Raw genomic sequence first — 13,423 nt, forward strand, 5'->3', positions numbered from 1 at the left:
GTGGTCTGCAGGGGGAAGTTCTTCCCGAATGTCCAGCCCCTGGGCCCGGGGCAGAGAAAGTTGTCATCTGCCCTGGGCTGGGCAGGGAGCTCACGGGGTCCCCAGAGCTCACGGAGCTCCGGACTGACGGTGCTGGGGCTGCCCTCGGGGGCCTGGTCCTCTTCTGGTGTCTGGCCGGTCACCTCCAAGCTGGCCCCTCGATGGCCCAGGGCCTGTTGGGTGGGAAAGCTCTGCTGTCAGAAGACACCCAGGACGCCTCTGGGGGGACAGAGAGAGGAGGAGGAGGGCAGGCAGGCCGCTGGAGGCCGGGGCAGGGGGACCCGCCTCACACACGCTCTGGCTGTGGTCCCCATGCTTCTGGGCTCCACTCTGGGCACTTTGCTGTGCAGCACAGGGCCTGGCTCCGCGTGTGACTGTTCAGCCACCAGCACCCCCAGCCCGTCACCCCATGGCACCCCGCGCCCCTCCCGTGCCCTGGATCTCTTCTCTTCCCTGAGCCTGCCTCACGGTCTGCCTCCTGTTTTCCCACACCCCTGCTTGGCATCGTTAGAAATGTGCCTGCTTTCCCGCTTCCAAGCTCCTCCTCGGACATCCAGAAGGCTCCAGTGCCAAGACAGTCTCCTAAAACACAGCCGGGACCCACAGGTGGTGGCGGGTGGGGTCTCCATGCGGCAAAGGCCCTGGGGGACGTCAGCAGGCCAGCAGGGAGCTCTGCCTCCGGAGAGCAGGCAACCTCAGAGGACAGGGGAACCTGGCGTCAGGAGCCGCCACACACACCCGCCCCTTTGTTAACCGAGCACCTACTACGAGCCGGCCCCACAAAGATGCCCTGTGACCTGGGAGCGGCCCCCACTCTGTGGGGTCTCAGCTGCCGGTCAGGGAAGAGCATTCTGGCCCAACATGAGAAGCCTCAACGAAGTCCCAAGGGCTTCCTGGAGGAGGTGGCCCTAGAAGATCGGCTGGGGGTGCTGAGCATGTCCAGATGGGTGCAAAAGAAGGGTTCCACAAAGTGGGGAACAGGACCTGAGACAGGGGCTCAAAATACTCGCAGTGACTCCAGGGAGCCCAGACGCAGTTTGAACCATAGGAGGGACCCAGCCAGGAGGCAGTGACCCCGCTGGGTAATTTGTGGGGCTCAGTGCAAAATGGGGGGGGGGTCTTTGTTCAAAAAGCGGGACAGAGCTTCTTTCCTCCCCGATTCCCCGGACGGACCGTGTTAGTTTTTATCCGAGGCTTAACGCCGTGTTCCTCTGGGCACGAGGATACTCCCGGGATGAGCGTTCACCCTCACGGGTCCCCGGGATCCCGCCCAGCGTGGAGGGCAGAGGCAGTTGCGGTGGTTGGGTCAGGGCTGGCGGGGGGTCGGGTGGTCAAGAACCGGGGAGGCGGAGGGAGGTGGACCGTGCGTGAGCCAAGGCTCCAAGCCCCAGTGCGTGCTCCCTCGTCCCTTAGGATGTCACTTCCAGAATACGGATCCAAGCGAAACATTATTAAGACTTTCACTACACTGACGGCCGCAAGCGTGGGTCCCTTCTGAGCACAGCGGCCCCGAGGCTCCTCGGGAGGGCGCTCTGGGTTCCTGCCCCGAGAGCCTGGCTGGGACCCTGTGAAGTGAGTCCCCAGGGCACCTATGGCCTGTGGCCCAGGAGGCCCACCCCCACCAGCTCCCCCCGGGGCCAACAGCTCTCCACACTCGGAGCACAGTCCTGCCTGTGCTTTATTCTTCACCCCAAATTCCTAGGGTCTTGGGGGGCCTCCCGGAAGCCTTCCCTGGCTCCTGAGTTCTCTCCTGACGTTCCCAGGCCACCAGTAGATAAAGCAGCAGGTGCAGCTCCCTGCGGGTCTGGAGTTTGGGGGCTCACCGGTGTCCCTCGGGGGAGAGCCTTGGCGGGTTCCTCCAGGTGGAGGCTGGGGTGGGGCGGGAGCGTGGCAGGCACCTGGGAGGGTCACACACCTGCAGGAGGTCACAAAGCCAGGGGGGTGGCAGGCCTGTCTCCCGGGCACTGCCCCGCCGGGCTCAGAGAAGGCGCTGGGGGTGTTTGTGTCGGTTGGCCGTGGGGTCCCTCCCAAGGGAAACCATTAGTCACCCTGGCGCTGGCTGGCTGTGGAGCCAGAAACGCTGGGAGTTTCGGGACCGTGCCAGGGGGTGCCGGGCCCTGGCGCTCGGCTGGAGGGGAGGGGATGGCGGCTGTGTCTGTGAGGGCCGGTGGCGGGGGGGGGTGGGGGTGGGGGGGGGAGGGGTCTGCGCGTGGGTGCGGGTGCTCCAGACAGTGCCCGGGGACAGGCTCCGTCCTGTCTGCACTTCAGCACACCGGCCGCAGGGGGCAGTGTGGAGCTGGGTTCAAGTCTTGGTCACAGTGACTATCCCAGCGGCCCCAAGGGGAAAACGAGATGGACAAGACCCCCCCCCTCCCCCATGTTCCAGGGAGGACAGATATCATGGGAGAACCCTGCAGACGGAGAGGACACGATCAGCAAGAGTGCTGGGGTCCCTGATGGGCCCCTTACCGGATGTGGGACTTGAAGCCTCGGTCTGTCCATCTGCAAAATGGGCATAGCGAAGATGCTGGCCTCATAGCTCCCGGTGCACGGGAAGGGCCCCACGCACGGGAGCGGGCGGTGCTGTTTTACTCTTACTCCTTCTCCAGCGTTCCTGTTCCGTGGCCAGACAGGCCACGGGGACGGGATAACTCTCAGCCACCCAAGGTGGCCGCAGAAGGAGCTCACCGTAGCTCCTCTGGCAGGGAGGATGGAGGGGAGGAGGGGGATTCCCCAGGTGCCCGTGCGGGCCTATGACCCCTGCGCAGCAGAGGCAGGGGGGCGGCTGAGATGGCTCAGAAGACCTTACATGGTGGGCTCCAGGAGGGCGGGCTCCAGGGAGGAGGCTGGTGTGTAAGCGGCGGGTGCCAGGCCCTGCTTCGGGGACCGCTTGCAGAGTCCGGGGTCCTCCCGGGTGCCCAGGGGCTGGAGCGTGTGCTGCCTGCTCCGTCCTCCGCTCCACACTCTGACTCAGCAGGAACACAGGTCTGGCCTGCCAGGGGCTGCCCGACTGGCCCGGGCCCAGCCAGGCTGGTTCCCCAGCCCCCCCGCCCCCCACCGGCCCTTGGCCATGTCGGCCGTCCGGTCAGCACCCGGGCACTTCCGTCCCTTCCCCGGAACCCTTGGCTGAGCCGCCACTGGGTCTCCCTTAGTCCCTCCGCTCGCATAGGCGTCTGCTCCTCAAGGAGGACCTTTCCAGGGCCGGCTGGGTGGCCCGGACCTCACCTTTCCCATCCGTAAAATGGAGCCGTCAGATGGGCTGTCTCCTACATCCCCGGACCCCGTTCTGGCGAGCGCCGGAGGACCGGATCCCCTCCCGAGGCGGAAGCCGGACCGGGCCGAGGCCGGGGCCGGGCTCTGCCACCTCCAACCTCCCCCGTGACCCCGGGCCCGCGGCTGCTCCGCCTGGACGCCCCAACGCGTGTTCCCCGTCCCGGACCCGGGAAGGCGGCCTCCCCGCTCGCGGCTTGCTGCTCTGGGCCGCCGCCGAGGCCGCAGTCGGCAGGCAGCTGGGCCGGCCTGGCCGGGCTCCAGAGGCGCGGAGTGGGTTAAAGTGTGCGCCAGGCCAGCCGGCGGCGGGCGGGGGAGCAGCCTGGTGGGAAGTGTGAGTTCCTCCCTGTCTGCCTGACAGCTATAAAGGCGGCCGCGCCACAGAGCCGCCACTGGGCTGCGCGCCTCCCCGGGAACCCCCTCTCGTGGGTGCTCTTTGAAGTGGAGGACGGAGGCGGCCAGGGGGAGGAGGAGGGCGGGCGAGGGGCAGAGCCCGCGGCCCTCTGCACTCTGAGCCTCCCCCTGCTCCCGGCACCTGGCGCCTCCCTCGCACAGCGGCTCTGCCCCCTTCCCCGGGAGGACGACCTGCTGACCCGGGGGCCAGGTAGGCCACCTCCGCCTTCCCGCGTTGCCCCCCCCCCCCCCCCCCGCGGCCCTCCCGGGGCACGGATGGAGCTCTGAGGGGGCCGGGGGCCGGAGCATCTCCCGGTCCCCCCCCCACCCCCGGGGAGCCGTTATGTAACAGGAGGAGGGCTCACGGGGAGGGGTCCGGACCCTCAGCGCGTGGCGACAGTGGCCCCTCAGCTCCCAGCCTCGGGCGGCCTGAAGCCGGTCTTTGCACGGCGAGCCTCTCCTGCCGGCCGGTGGCTGTTTTTGGACCCCAGGGAGGGATGGATCCCGCGTGAGCCGGACCTGGCCTGTGGCCAGCGGTGTCTGGGAGCCTTAATGAAAACCAAGTGTGGGGCCGGCTCAGCACCTGTCTTCGGCTCAGCAGGCAGGAGCTGGGGCACCGACTGGCCAATGGGGCTGCCGAGGGGGGTGCTCTGTGCTTGTGTGAGGCTGGGGGGGGGCGCGCAGGGGGGGCTGTAGGTGGAGGCCTGCGGGGGAGGGGTAGCAGACGGGGGGGGGTGGCAGGCAGGCAGCCGGGGACGTGGGGGTCTCGAGGACTCCGGCTCCAAACTCCAGGGTGACATTCTTAGGACGCACGGGCGTCACTGGCGGGACTCCCGCAGATCTGCAGGTGTCAGCCCTGCAAGGGGAGGGGGGCAGATTTGGAGTTGGCTTCGGGGCTGGTGGGGGGGGGGGGGCGACTTTCACACCTTCTTCCTTGAAAGTAGCCGGGGGCAGGGGACGAGTCCCCGAGTCTACTCTGGTCTGGGTGGGGGGGCTGCGGGTATCTGGCCACCTTGCTGTGTGGCTTTGGGAGACTTGGCTCCCCTCCGTCGCTTCCAGGCTGTAGGGGGACAGGCTTGGCGGCTTCTGAAACCCCTTCTCTGACCTGCTGGCAAGTGACACTCAGGACCTGAGACAGACCCTGGACAGAGGCCGCCGAAGGCCCCCGTGCCTCCCTTCTAGGAGGTAGGCGTCCACACAGCGGAGGCAGATAGGGGAGGCTAAGGGCTCCCCTTGGTTTGACCCCTGGCAGGGAGGTCGAGGGGTGTTTGGGGCTGACAGTGCTAACTTGTTGGGGAAGAGACAGCCCCGTAGCTCTGGTCTGCCCTGACTGCACACCCCGGGGGACAAGGGAGGGACACAGGCGCCTGGACTCTGTGCGGCCTGAGATCCCTGAGGGTCCCGGGCCCGGCCCCCTCCAGGGCAGGGGTAGCAGGGGCCAGAGAGAGGAAGGGGCTGGCGGAGCGGGTGGCATCCAGGGGCCCCTCCGGCAGCCCCGTGTGGCTGGCAGGGAGACCACTGTCCCAGGTGGGCAGCTAGCACCGAGCAGGTGAAAATCCCCAGGGGCCCTTGTTCAGGCCAGTTCCCCCAGTGGAGACGGCGGCCTGAGTTCTGGGGCTTGGCTCCCTCGTCCAGCGGGCGCGGCCTGGGCCTGCAGCCTCCTCAGCTGTCCCTGCTTTTCTCCGCAGGCCCTCTCTAGGGAGCTCAGGTGGTCAGAGGCAAAGCACACATCCCTGCACACCCTTAGATGGGAGGCGGGGCAGGCTTTGCAAGCTCACCGCTGCCTGTGGTTCTCGTGCCTGTGGCAGGCATCGTTAATCACCCACCCGCCTCTCCCAACGGGGCCACCAGGCAGCCACTACCAATCAATCCCAGAGAGCCTCTGGGCCTCGGTGCTGGGCGGGCCCCCAGGGCTCTTCCCTTAAGTGGACCCTCCTCAGCTGTCAGAGGAGCGGGGTCTGGCCTGGCAGTGACCGTGGCCTTGCTTCCTAGGATGGGTGGCGGACGGCAGCCTTCACGCTGGGTCTGGTCCCTGCTGGCTGTGGCACTTCTGGCTGGGCGTGTGGCATCTACTGGGGCCACGGTGAGTGGGGAGCAGGGTCCCTCACCCAGATGGGCTGAGGTGGGAGGGGCTGCGCGGCAGGTGTAGGGCACGTGTCCAGCGAGCCCTGCGTGCACTCCCAGATCCCCACAGAGCCCCGGAATACGTCTTACAAGCCGGTCAGACCAGCCCCTACGGGGACTCTGGCCACTCTGGAGCCTGGCTGATTTGGGCAGGATGGGGTTGGAGGGGGCTGAGTGCTTCCTTCCGAGCAAAGTCCTGGAAGGAGGCGTGTAGACGGGGCGGGCTTGTGTCCCGCAGAACCCAGGCCGGGGCCCAGGCTGCTCGGGAGAAGATAAACAAGGACGGTGTGGCCTCAGGCTCCTGTCAAGCCCCCAAGATGTGCCAGATCTCGAGATTGGGAGGGCTTAAGGCCCACGACTTCCGGGGAGTTCCCTCCAAGACCACCCCGGACACCTGGGCGGGGGTGCCGAGGGACCCGGCCGGGCTGTGTGCTGCTGACCACAGCAAGGGATGGCGGGCCAGTCCCGTTCCAGCGTCTTCTAACCTTCCGTGGGGACTCTCGCCCAGGACCACAGCCCGACGTCCAACAGCCTGGAGGGGGGCTCGGACGCCACCGCCTACTGGTGGGGAGAGTGGACCAAGTGGACGGCATGCTCCCGCAGCTGTGGGGCCGGCGTGACGTCCCAGGAGCGGCACTGTCTGCAGCAGAGGTGTGGGGCTAGCACGGGGGTGGGCAGCGGGTGACAGGTGGGTGGGGGCTCAGGCTGGGAGGGGTCTTCAGGCGGAGGCGGCACAGGCCAGGTGAGTGAGCCTTTTTGCTGGCCTGTCAGGGCCGAGGCTCCTGACGGGTCCTGGGCGACCGTGTCCTGGGGTTCACCCTGTCCCGGGACTCTGGGGACAGACAGCCCTTTCGTGAGAAGGCATGGTCTGTTTCTTGGGATTTTTTTCAACGAGGGGCGAGGTCTTTCCTGGTCCTCCTTTTCTGAAGACCCGAGTCGAATTCACACGGGAAAAAACATAGGATATAGTGGTTACCATCAGGCGGGCCTGGGTTCAAATCTTGCTTCTGCTACGTCCTTGCTGTGTGACCTTGGGCAAGTCGCTTCATCTCTCTGAACATCAGTTTCCTCATGTATGGAGTGGTATGGAGTAAACGTTCTTGGTATTATTATCAGTTCTGTGTACAACCCTGGGCTGCGGTGGAGTCGTGGGGGGCCAGAGGAATTAGGGGGGGCTTCCGGGGCCCAGCCCAGAGGCTGTCTGGAGCAGGGGCACGGTCGGTGCCCGCAGCCCGCGGCCCCCAGCCCCCAGCTCAGAGCCCGGGTCTTCCCTCCAGGAGGACGTCGGTCACGGGCGCGGGGAACAGGACCTGCACGGGCACGTCCAAGAGGTACCAGCTGTGCAGACTGCAGGTGAGGCCCTGCCCGGGCGGGACCGCAGCCCTACCCCCAAGCTCCTTAGGCCGGTCTCAGGTGGCCCCCAGACCCTCCAGGCACTCTGCGCCGGGTCTGCCCTTACTTCCGGTTAAAGAGAAGGAGGGTGAGGGGTCCTGGGCTCAGAGCCCCCTTCACGCCTCGGGTCACATCTGTGCTGTGCACGCGCCGGGGTGAGGACTGGCTTCTGCTGGGGGCGGGGGCTCACGTGCGGCCTCTAACGTGCAGATCTCAGGCTGCTCACAAGTCCTGTGCCAGGTGCTTGCTGGGAGACCGACAGTCACCAGGTGTCCCGTCCCCAGCCGTGAGAAGTCTCACTGCAGCTCCCCAGGGGGGACAGGAGATGCTGACTCTGGCTCAGCCTCTGGGTGCCCTTCAGTGGGGCCAAACCAGTCTGGACCCGAACTCCCCTCCCCCCCCCCCACCACCCAGAACAGGTGTGGGATAGAAAGACAGCAAGCCATAGGGGTCTTTGCGTCCCCGTGAGCGTCTCGGGGTATGTGCACGCCCGAGGAGTTAGGGCCTGAAGGGAGGCGGGTGGCCACAGCTCCTGTGTTGGCATCGCTGGTCTGCTCCCCTGCTGGACGCTTGTGAGCTCCTCCGAAGGGAGACCCACCTACCCCCCCGGCGTGACCAGCTGCCCCCCCACCCCCAGGCCTCCCCCCTCTGCCCTGGGCCGCAGGCGAGTGGGGTGCAGCGCCTGCACAGCCGAGGCCGGGCGCCCCTTCCTCGCCCCAGTGCCTCTGGGGAGGAGGCTGGGGTGGCGGGGACGTGGAAGGACCCTGCCCGGAGCACCAGGAGGGCCAGGGCATGTAGGCGTTTGAGGGCCGGCAGCAGCCCTTTCGGTTGCCCCCTGCTCCTTCCAGAAAGCGAATGGGACTGAGGGAGAACGAGAGGCCACCCCGGCCCGGCCGCAGCCACTTCCTGCTCAGCCGGGACAAAAATGCCTTTGTCGGGCCGAGTTCCTCCTGGAGCCTCCTCTCTCTCTCTTTCTCTCTCTCTCTCTCTCTCTCTTGCGCTCTCGCTCGCTCCGCAGGAGTGTCCGCCGGACGGGAGGAGCTTCCGGGAGGAGCAATGCATCTCCTTCAACTCCCGCGTGTACGACGGGCGGACGCACCAGTGGAAACCCCTGTACCCCGGTACCAGGCCCTGGGCTGCCCAGCGGGGAGCAGAGTGCGAGGGCAGCCCCTCCACACCCGACGGCTCCCTTCTGGGGACGGTGGGGAGGGGACACCGTGGCCCGGGGTGGGCAGGTGGACGGTGAGGCCCGGCGGGAGGGGTCAGGTCACAGGCCACCGTGAAGAGGAGTCGGCCTCTCACTCACGGAGCAGGTGCCGGGCCGCCCGGGACCGTCCGTAGGGGGATCCGTCCCTTCCGCTCTCCCGGCCTCAGTTCTTCCGTTCGCGCAATGGGTGGGAGGAGCTAAGGCGGGTCTCGGCGGGAGGGACAGGAAGTTTCTGAATCCCCCCCACCCCCACCCACCCTGAGACCCTCCGTCTCCCCGTCAGACGACTACGTCCACATCTCCAGCAAGCCGTGCGACCTGCACTGCACCACCGTGGACGGTCAGCGGCAGCTCATGGTCCCGGCCCGCGACGGCACGTCCTGCAAGCTCACCGACCTGCGAGGGGTTTGCGTGTCTGGAAAATGTGAGGTTGTTAAACATTGTAGCAAAAGTACCACTGGTCTCACTGCGCTGACCGCCCCGCCTGTCCTCCAGTGGCAGTGGCGGCCCCGGGGGCCCGGGTCGCAGCGCCCTCCCAGCGGCCCTCTCCGCCTCCCTTCCTGCAGCCCATCGGCTGTGACGGGGTGCTCTTCTCCACCCACACGCTGGACAAGTGCGGCGTCTGCCAGGGGGACGGTAGCAGCTGCACCCACGTGACAGGCAACTACCGCAAAGGGAACGCCCACCTCGGTAAGAGCCGCGGCGCCTGCCCCCCCTCCCCCCCGCGCCTCCCCCCTCCCTGTCCGGTCCCGCTGCGCGCTGTCTCCGGCCTTGGGTGCCTCCACGTGAGCTCCTCTCCCTCGCTCTCGGCCACCTGAACGTCCCTGCTGTGCCCAGGCGGGCCGGCCAGGTGCTCCGAAGGCCCCCTCTGGCTGGGGATACTGAGCCGCTCTTTGTTGACTGCCTACTGAATACCGGGTGCCTGAGTGCACCCTCGCCTGGGGGATTGTGTTTGGCCTCTGCGGCAGCACCCAAAAGGGGGAAACCGAGGCACGAGTCCCATCCTCGTGTGAGGCTGATATGAGATTTGAGTCCGTGGCCGAAGCCCTCCAACCCGTTTCGCAGAGTCCGCCCCTCCCTTCCCTTGGGCAGTGGCTGGTCGGTCACCCAGCGTGCCCATTTAGGCCTGGCTCCCCAGGGGCTGGCAGGGGGTGGGGGTGGAGGACAGGTGGGGATTTGGGGGTCTCTGCCTGTGACAGGACTTTGTACTTTGCAACGGTGTCACTTTAGCACTCAGTACCACGCTGACTGCATTTCTGGGTCTCTCCAAATGCTTGTGGGGTCAACCTGGGTTATCACAGCCTTCAGACTGGGAAAAGCAGGGCGCTGGAAACCCACTTAGCAGATGGGGAAACCGAGGCCTGCACGGGAATTGCCTGCTCAAGGTTCCCGAGCGAGGGTGGGCAGGTCCGGACTAGTGGGAGCCGCCGTGGACCCGGCTGTCGGGGACCCTGACCGTGTCCACCCCACACAGGAGGGATAATTTCAGAGCTGACGTTAGGGCTTAGACGAGGGGCCCGGGGATGGGTCTGCTGGGCTGAGGAGGGACTGGATGAAGACCGCAGGGAGGGTCTGAAATGGAGGGCCCAGGGCAGAGCAGCCGGACAGGTGTCTGAAGGACCCACAGCCAGCGTGACAGGGAGAGGCTGCTCCTTGCCGGATGCCAGCAGCGCGTGTCTCTGAGCACCTAAGGGCCGTGTCCCGTGGACTCCCGGCGTGGGGGGCCTGGGGCTGACGCTTCCAACCCCGCGACATCCACCTAGTCCTTCCCGTGCCCGGGCCGAGGCGTTCGTGCCTCGCACATTACGAGGCAGGTCCTGGACGGGTGCCACAGACGCGGGAACAGGCAGAGAGGGGTGAAGACACTAGTCTGAGGTCACACAGCCGGGAGTGGCAGAGCGGGGTCTGAACGCAGACAGCCTGGCTCCTGGGCCTGTGGTCCTAAGCGCTGACCCACCGTCTCCCCTGATAAATGCGTGCGCCCTAACCACGCCGGCGGCCCTGGGCCGTGCAAGAGCCGTTATTAGATGCGCAGGAATCTTGTGAGCCGGTCGCTAATTTAAAAATGAACGTATTTAAACCCACATTTGAATAAATGGCAATTAAGCCAAATCATCATTTCCTGTTCATTTCACCGCTGTGTGTATTATGGGCGTGTAGGGGAGACGCTGTCGAGGGAGGCGAGGCGGGCTAGTGTGTGCCTCTCCCCTGCTCTGCCTGCACCCGGCCCAGCCCTCGGGGAGCCTGAGACGGGCTGGGGCGGGGGCGGGGGTGGGGGTGGGGCGCGGTTTACACTGCAGACCAGAGCTTCCCGCTCTGCCCCCCAAGGAGCCACTCAGCGCACTCTGGCTCAGGGCCTTTGGGCGCCTGCAAAGGGGGGCGAGGGGGGTACAGGTGGACGCCCCTCGCTGCCACTGTTCCCTCCTGGGAGACTTTTCTATCTTAGGGCTTTCGGAATCTCTCCTCTGGGGTCTCCTCCCCAGACCACCCTCTAGGCCGTGCTGGCAGCACCCGTCCCTTCCTCAGACCCCGGCCCCCCTAGACCCTCAGTCCCTCCGTTGGGCGTCTCTGTGGGGGACCCCACGGCTGCCTCCCCACCTTCTACGGCCCTCAGCTGTGTTTGCCCACCTGCGTCTCTGAGCGTTAGCAAGTCTGGAAAATCAACATGGTGCTGGGCCAACACGGGCCTTTAAAATAGTAAGAGTGACTATGCCCTTGGGGCCAGGCCCTGTGCTGTGCAGAGATCTTCCCACATGACGCAGAGTGGGAGCCATCATCCCTGTGCGCAGATGAGGAAACTGAGGCCCAAGAGCTCCAATGACTTTTTTCAGAATCATCTTGGTGACATGTGGCAGAGTAGGACCCAAGTCTGTTTGACCCCAGGCAGATTTAAGGTCCCTGTGGCCCACGGTGTCCCTCCAGAGGGGCTGGGGCAGGGCCTTCGTAGGAGAGGGTCATGGAACCTGGGTGAACCCGAGCCCGTCCCCGGGTGGCACAGTGCGTGTCTGCAGGGCCTTGGACGCGTGTCTGGGCCCGGGTGCAGCTGTTGAGGGTGGGGCTGCCCTTAGACAGCACCCCTCCCCCACCAAGAGCACAGGAGGGTGGTGACTTTCCAACAGAGCGGGGCCGGCCCGCGGCTCACTGTCATCTGATGTCCCCCAGGTTACTCTCTGGTGACCCACATCCCGGCCGGTGCCCGAGACATTCAGATTGTGGAGCGGAAGAAGTCTGCCGATGTCCTAGGTACGCGTGGGGGGCCTGGGTGCTGCCTCATGTGGACTTGTGGGTGTGTGTGGGGCCACACGTATGGGTGGATTCTTGACCCTGGATCCGTCCTGCAGGAGAGAGTCAGGCCCCAGAAGCCAGAACTTGACCTGGCTGTGTGTAGACGTGTGTGTCGGGGTGGGGTGGGGGGGGGGCTCATAGGGAAGCTGACCCCACCCCCACACGTGACAACACGTAGTGACTTCCTGTCCCTGGAGAGCCTGGCCCAGGCCAAAGCTGGAGGTGCTGGAGGTGGGGTCTCTGACCGCCCCTCCCCCAGGGCACAAGGATGAGACTCAGGAGGCGCGTAGGTTGAGGCAGATCCAGAGCCCGGAGGTGGCCCGGCTGGAGGCCTTCAGCCGCACGAAGCAGAAGTGAGACTCAGACTCGGGCCTGGCGGCTCCCTGGTGGAGGTTCTCGCCCCTGGATGGTCTCTGCGGGGCAGCTGGACCTTGGTAGGTCGGGGGCCTTCGACGTGAGGATTCTGGGCTTATTCGCATAAGTGAAGCCCCGAGCTGATGGCAGTTTCTGGAAAGGCTGCCTGTGTAGTTGGAGTGTTGTCCTGACAGCCTGCCCTGTCTGTGCCCCCCGGGACGCAGCCCGAGGCCCTTCTGGCTCAGGTGGGTGGGTGCTGACACCACTTAGCTGCTCTGCACGTGGCCTTGCCCTGGGTGGGGGCGGGCGGGGGGCCCCGGGCAGGGAAGCTGGTCCCGACGCCTGGCTCACTCGCCCGTGTCTCAGGGCAGCGTGGGAGAGCCGGGACGGCTGGGTGAAACCCGCCCTTCTCGGGGGACGCCGTGGGTGGGGACTCTGCTAAAGGTCCCCGCGGTGGAACCTGGGCTCTCGGCCCCCACACCAGCAGTTCTGCACACTCCAGGCCCCCGGCCCCACCACCCGAGTTCGGGAGCCAGGCCTCTGCCAGGCCGGTGGCTCTGTCCCCCGCTGGGAGGGTGGCGAGGCCAGGAAACACGGTGTTCTCAGAGCTGGCTGCAGAGAAATGGCTCTTGAAACAGCCGCGTGGAAACAGCAAGGGCAGCCTCGGAGCAGAGGCAGAGCCGCAGGAAGGAAGGTCATTACTGTCAGGAAACAGGCTTTGGATGCCGGCTGGGATTTAACCCTATGCACATACCTGGAGGCCGGGCAGGCATGCGCCCCAGGAGGCACAGCTCGGACCCTCACTCACGGTATTTTCTGACGTCACTGCGTCGAGGGTATTTTTCCAGCAGACGAGTCTCGCTTGCTGCGTCTGCCTGATAATAAACGGATGCCCCCCCCCACCCCCCCACCCCCCCTCCCGCTCGGATTGCATCAGGAGCTCTGGAAACTGAACTCTTCCCCTCCCTCCGGCCAGCTTCCGGAACTGGCTCAGAGGACACCCTCTGAAAGACACGCTGTCCCCCACCGTGTGGAGCCTGCCTCCTCACTCCCATCCCCTGGGCCCGAGGCCCCGAGCACCCTGCGAGCCCTCCGCAGCCCCAGGGAAGGGCCAGCTGCCCTGAAAAATCACCCCAGCTCTGGAGAGTTGTCCCGGCCTCCGGGGTTGGCAGGAGACGGGCTGCTGAGGGCTGCACGCACGTTCCTGCTGTCTGGGCGTCATCAGGCTTGGGTCAGGCCCAGGGAGTGGCTGTCCTTCTGAGGTCCTCTGTTCCAAGTGTCCACCCACACCCCGTCTCAATGAGAGGGCGACTGAGAATGTGCCCGGGGCTGCCTTCAGGCACGCCTGGGAGAATGGAC

At 66.1% G+C, this 13,423-nt stretch overlaps 1 protein-coding gene across 2 annotated transcripts in view; it reads left to right on the forward strand.

Annotated features, from left to right (window-relative positions):
- The first annotated feature begins 3,646 nt into the window (after nt 1–3,646).
- The window catches only part of ADAMTSL2 (ADAMTS like 2), a 34,717-nt gene continuing 24,940 nt past the window's right edge, over nt 3,647–13,423 (forward strand). Inside the window, exons 1-9 of one of the 2 annotated variants that reach the window (XM_058693606.1) lie at nt 3,647–3,913; nt 4,762–4,887; nt 5,695–5,785; nt 6,335–6,477; nt 7,104–7,179; nt 8,237–8,339; nt 8,709–8,854; nt 8,992–9,115; nt 11,588–11,668. In XM_058693606.1, coding sequence (XP_058549589.1) covers nt 5,696–5,785; nt 6,335–6,477; nt 7,104–7,179; nt 8,237–8,339; nt 8,709–8,854; nt 8,992–9,115; nt 11,588–11,668 — 763 coding nt within the window. In that variant the 5' untranslated portion in view covers nt 3,647–3,913; nt 4,762–4,887; nt 5,695. Of the gene's footprint in view, nt 3,914–4,155; nt 4,363–4,761; nt 4,888–5,694; nt 5,786–6,334; nt 6,478–7,103; nt 7,180–8,236; nt 8,340–8,708; nt 8,855–8,991; nt 9,116–11,587; nt 11,669–13,423 lie in introns of those variants that run through there. The other variant, XM_058693607.1, reaches the window with a different exon arrangement.

Source organism: Neofelis nebulosa, chromosome 12 (assembly GCF_028018385.1).
Source record: "Neofelis nebulosa isolate mNeoNeb1 chromosome 12, mNeoNeb1.pri, whole genome shotgun sequence".
In the NCBI taxonomy this organism is placed as follows: Eukaryota; Metazoa; Chordata; class Mammalia; order Carnivora; family Felidae; genus Neofelis; species Neofelis nebulosa.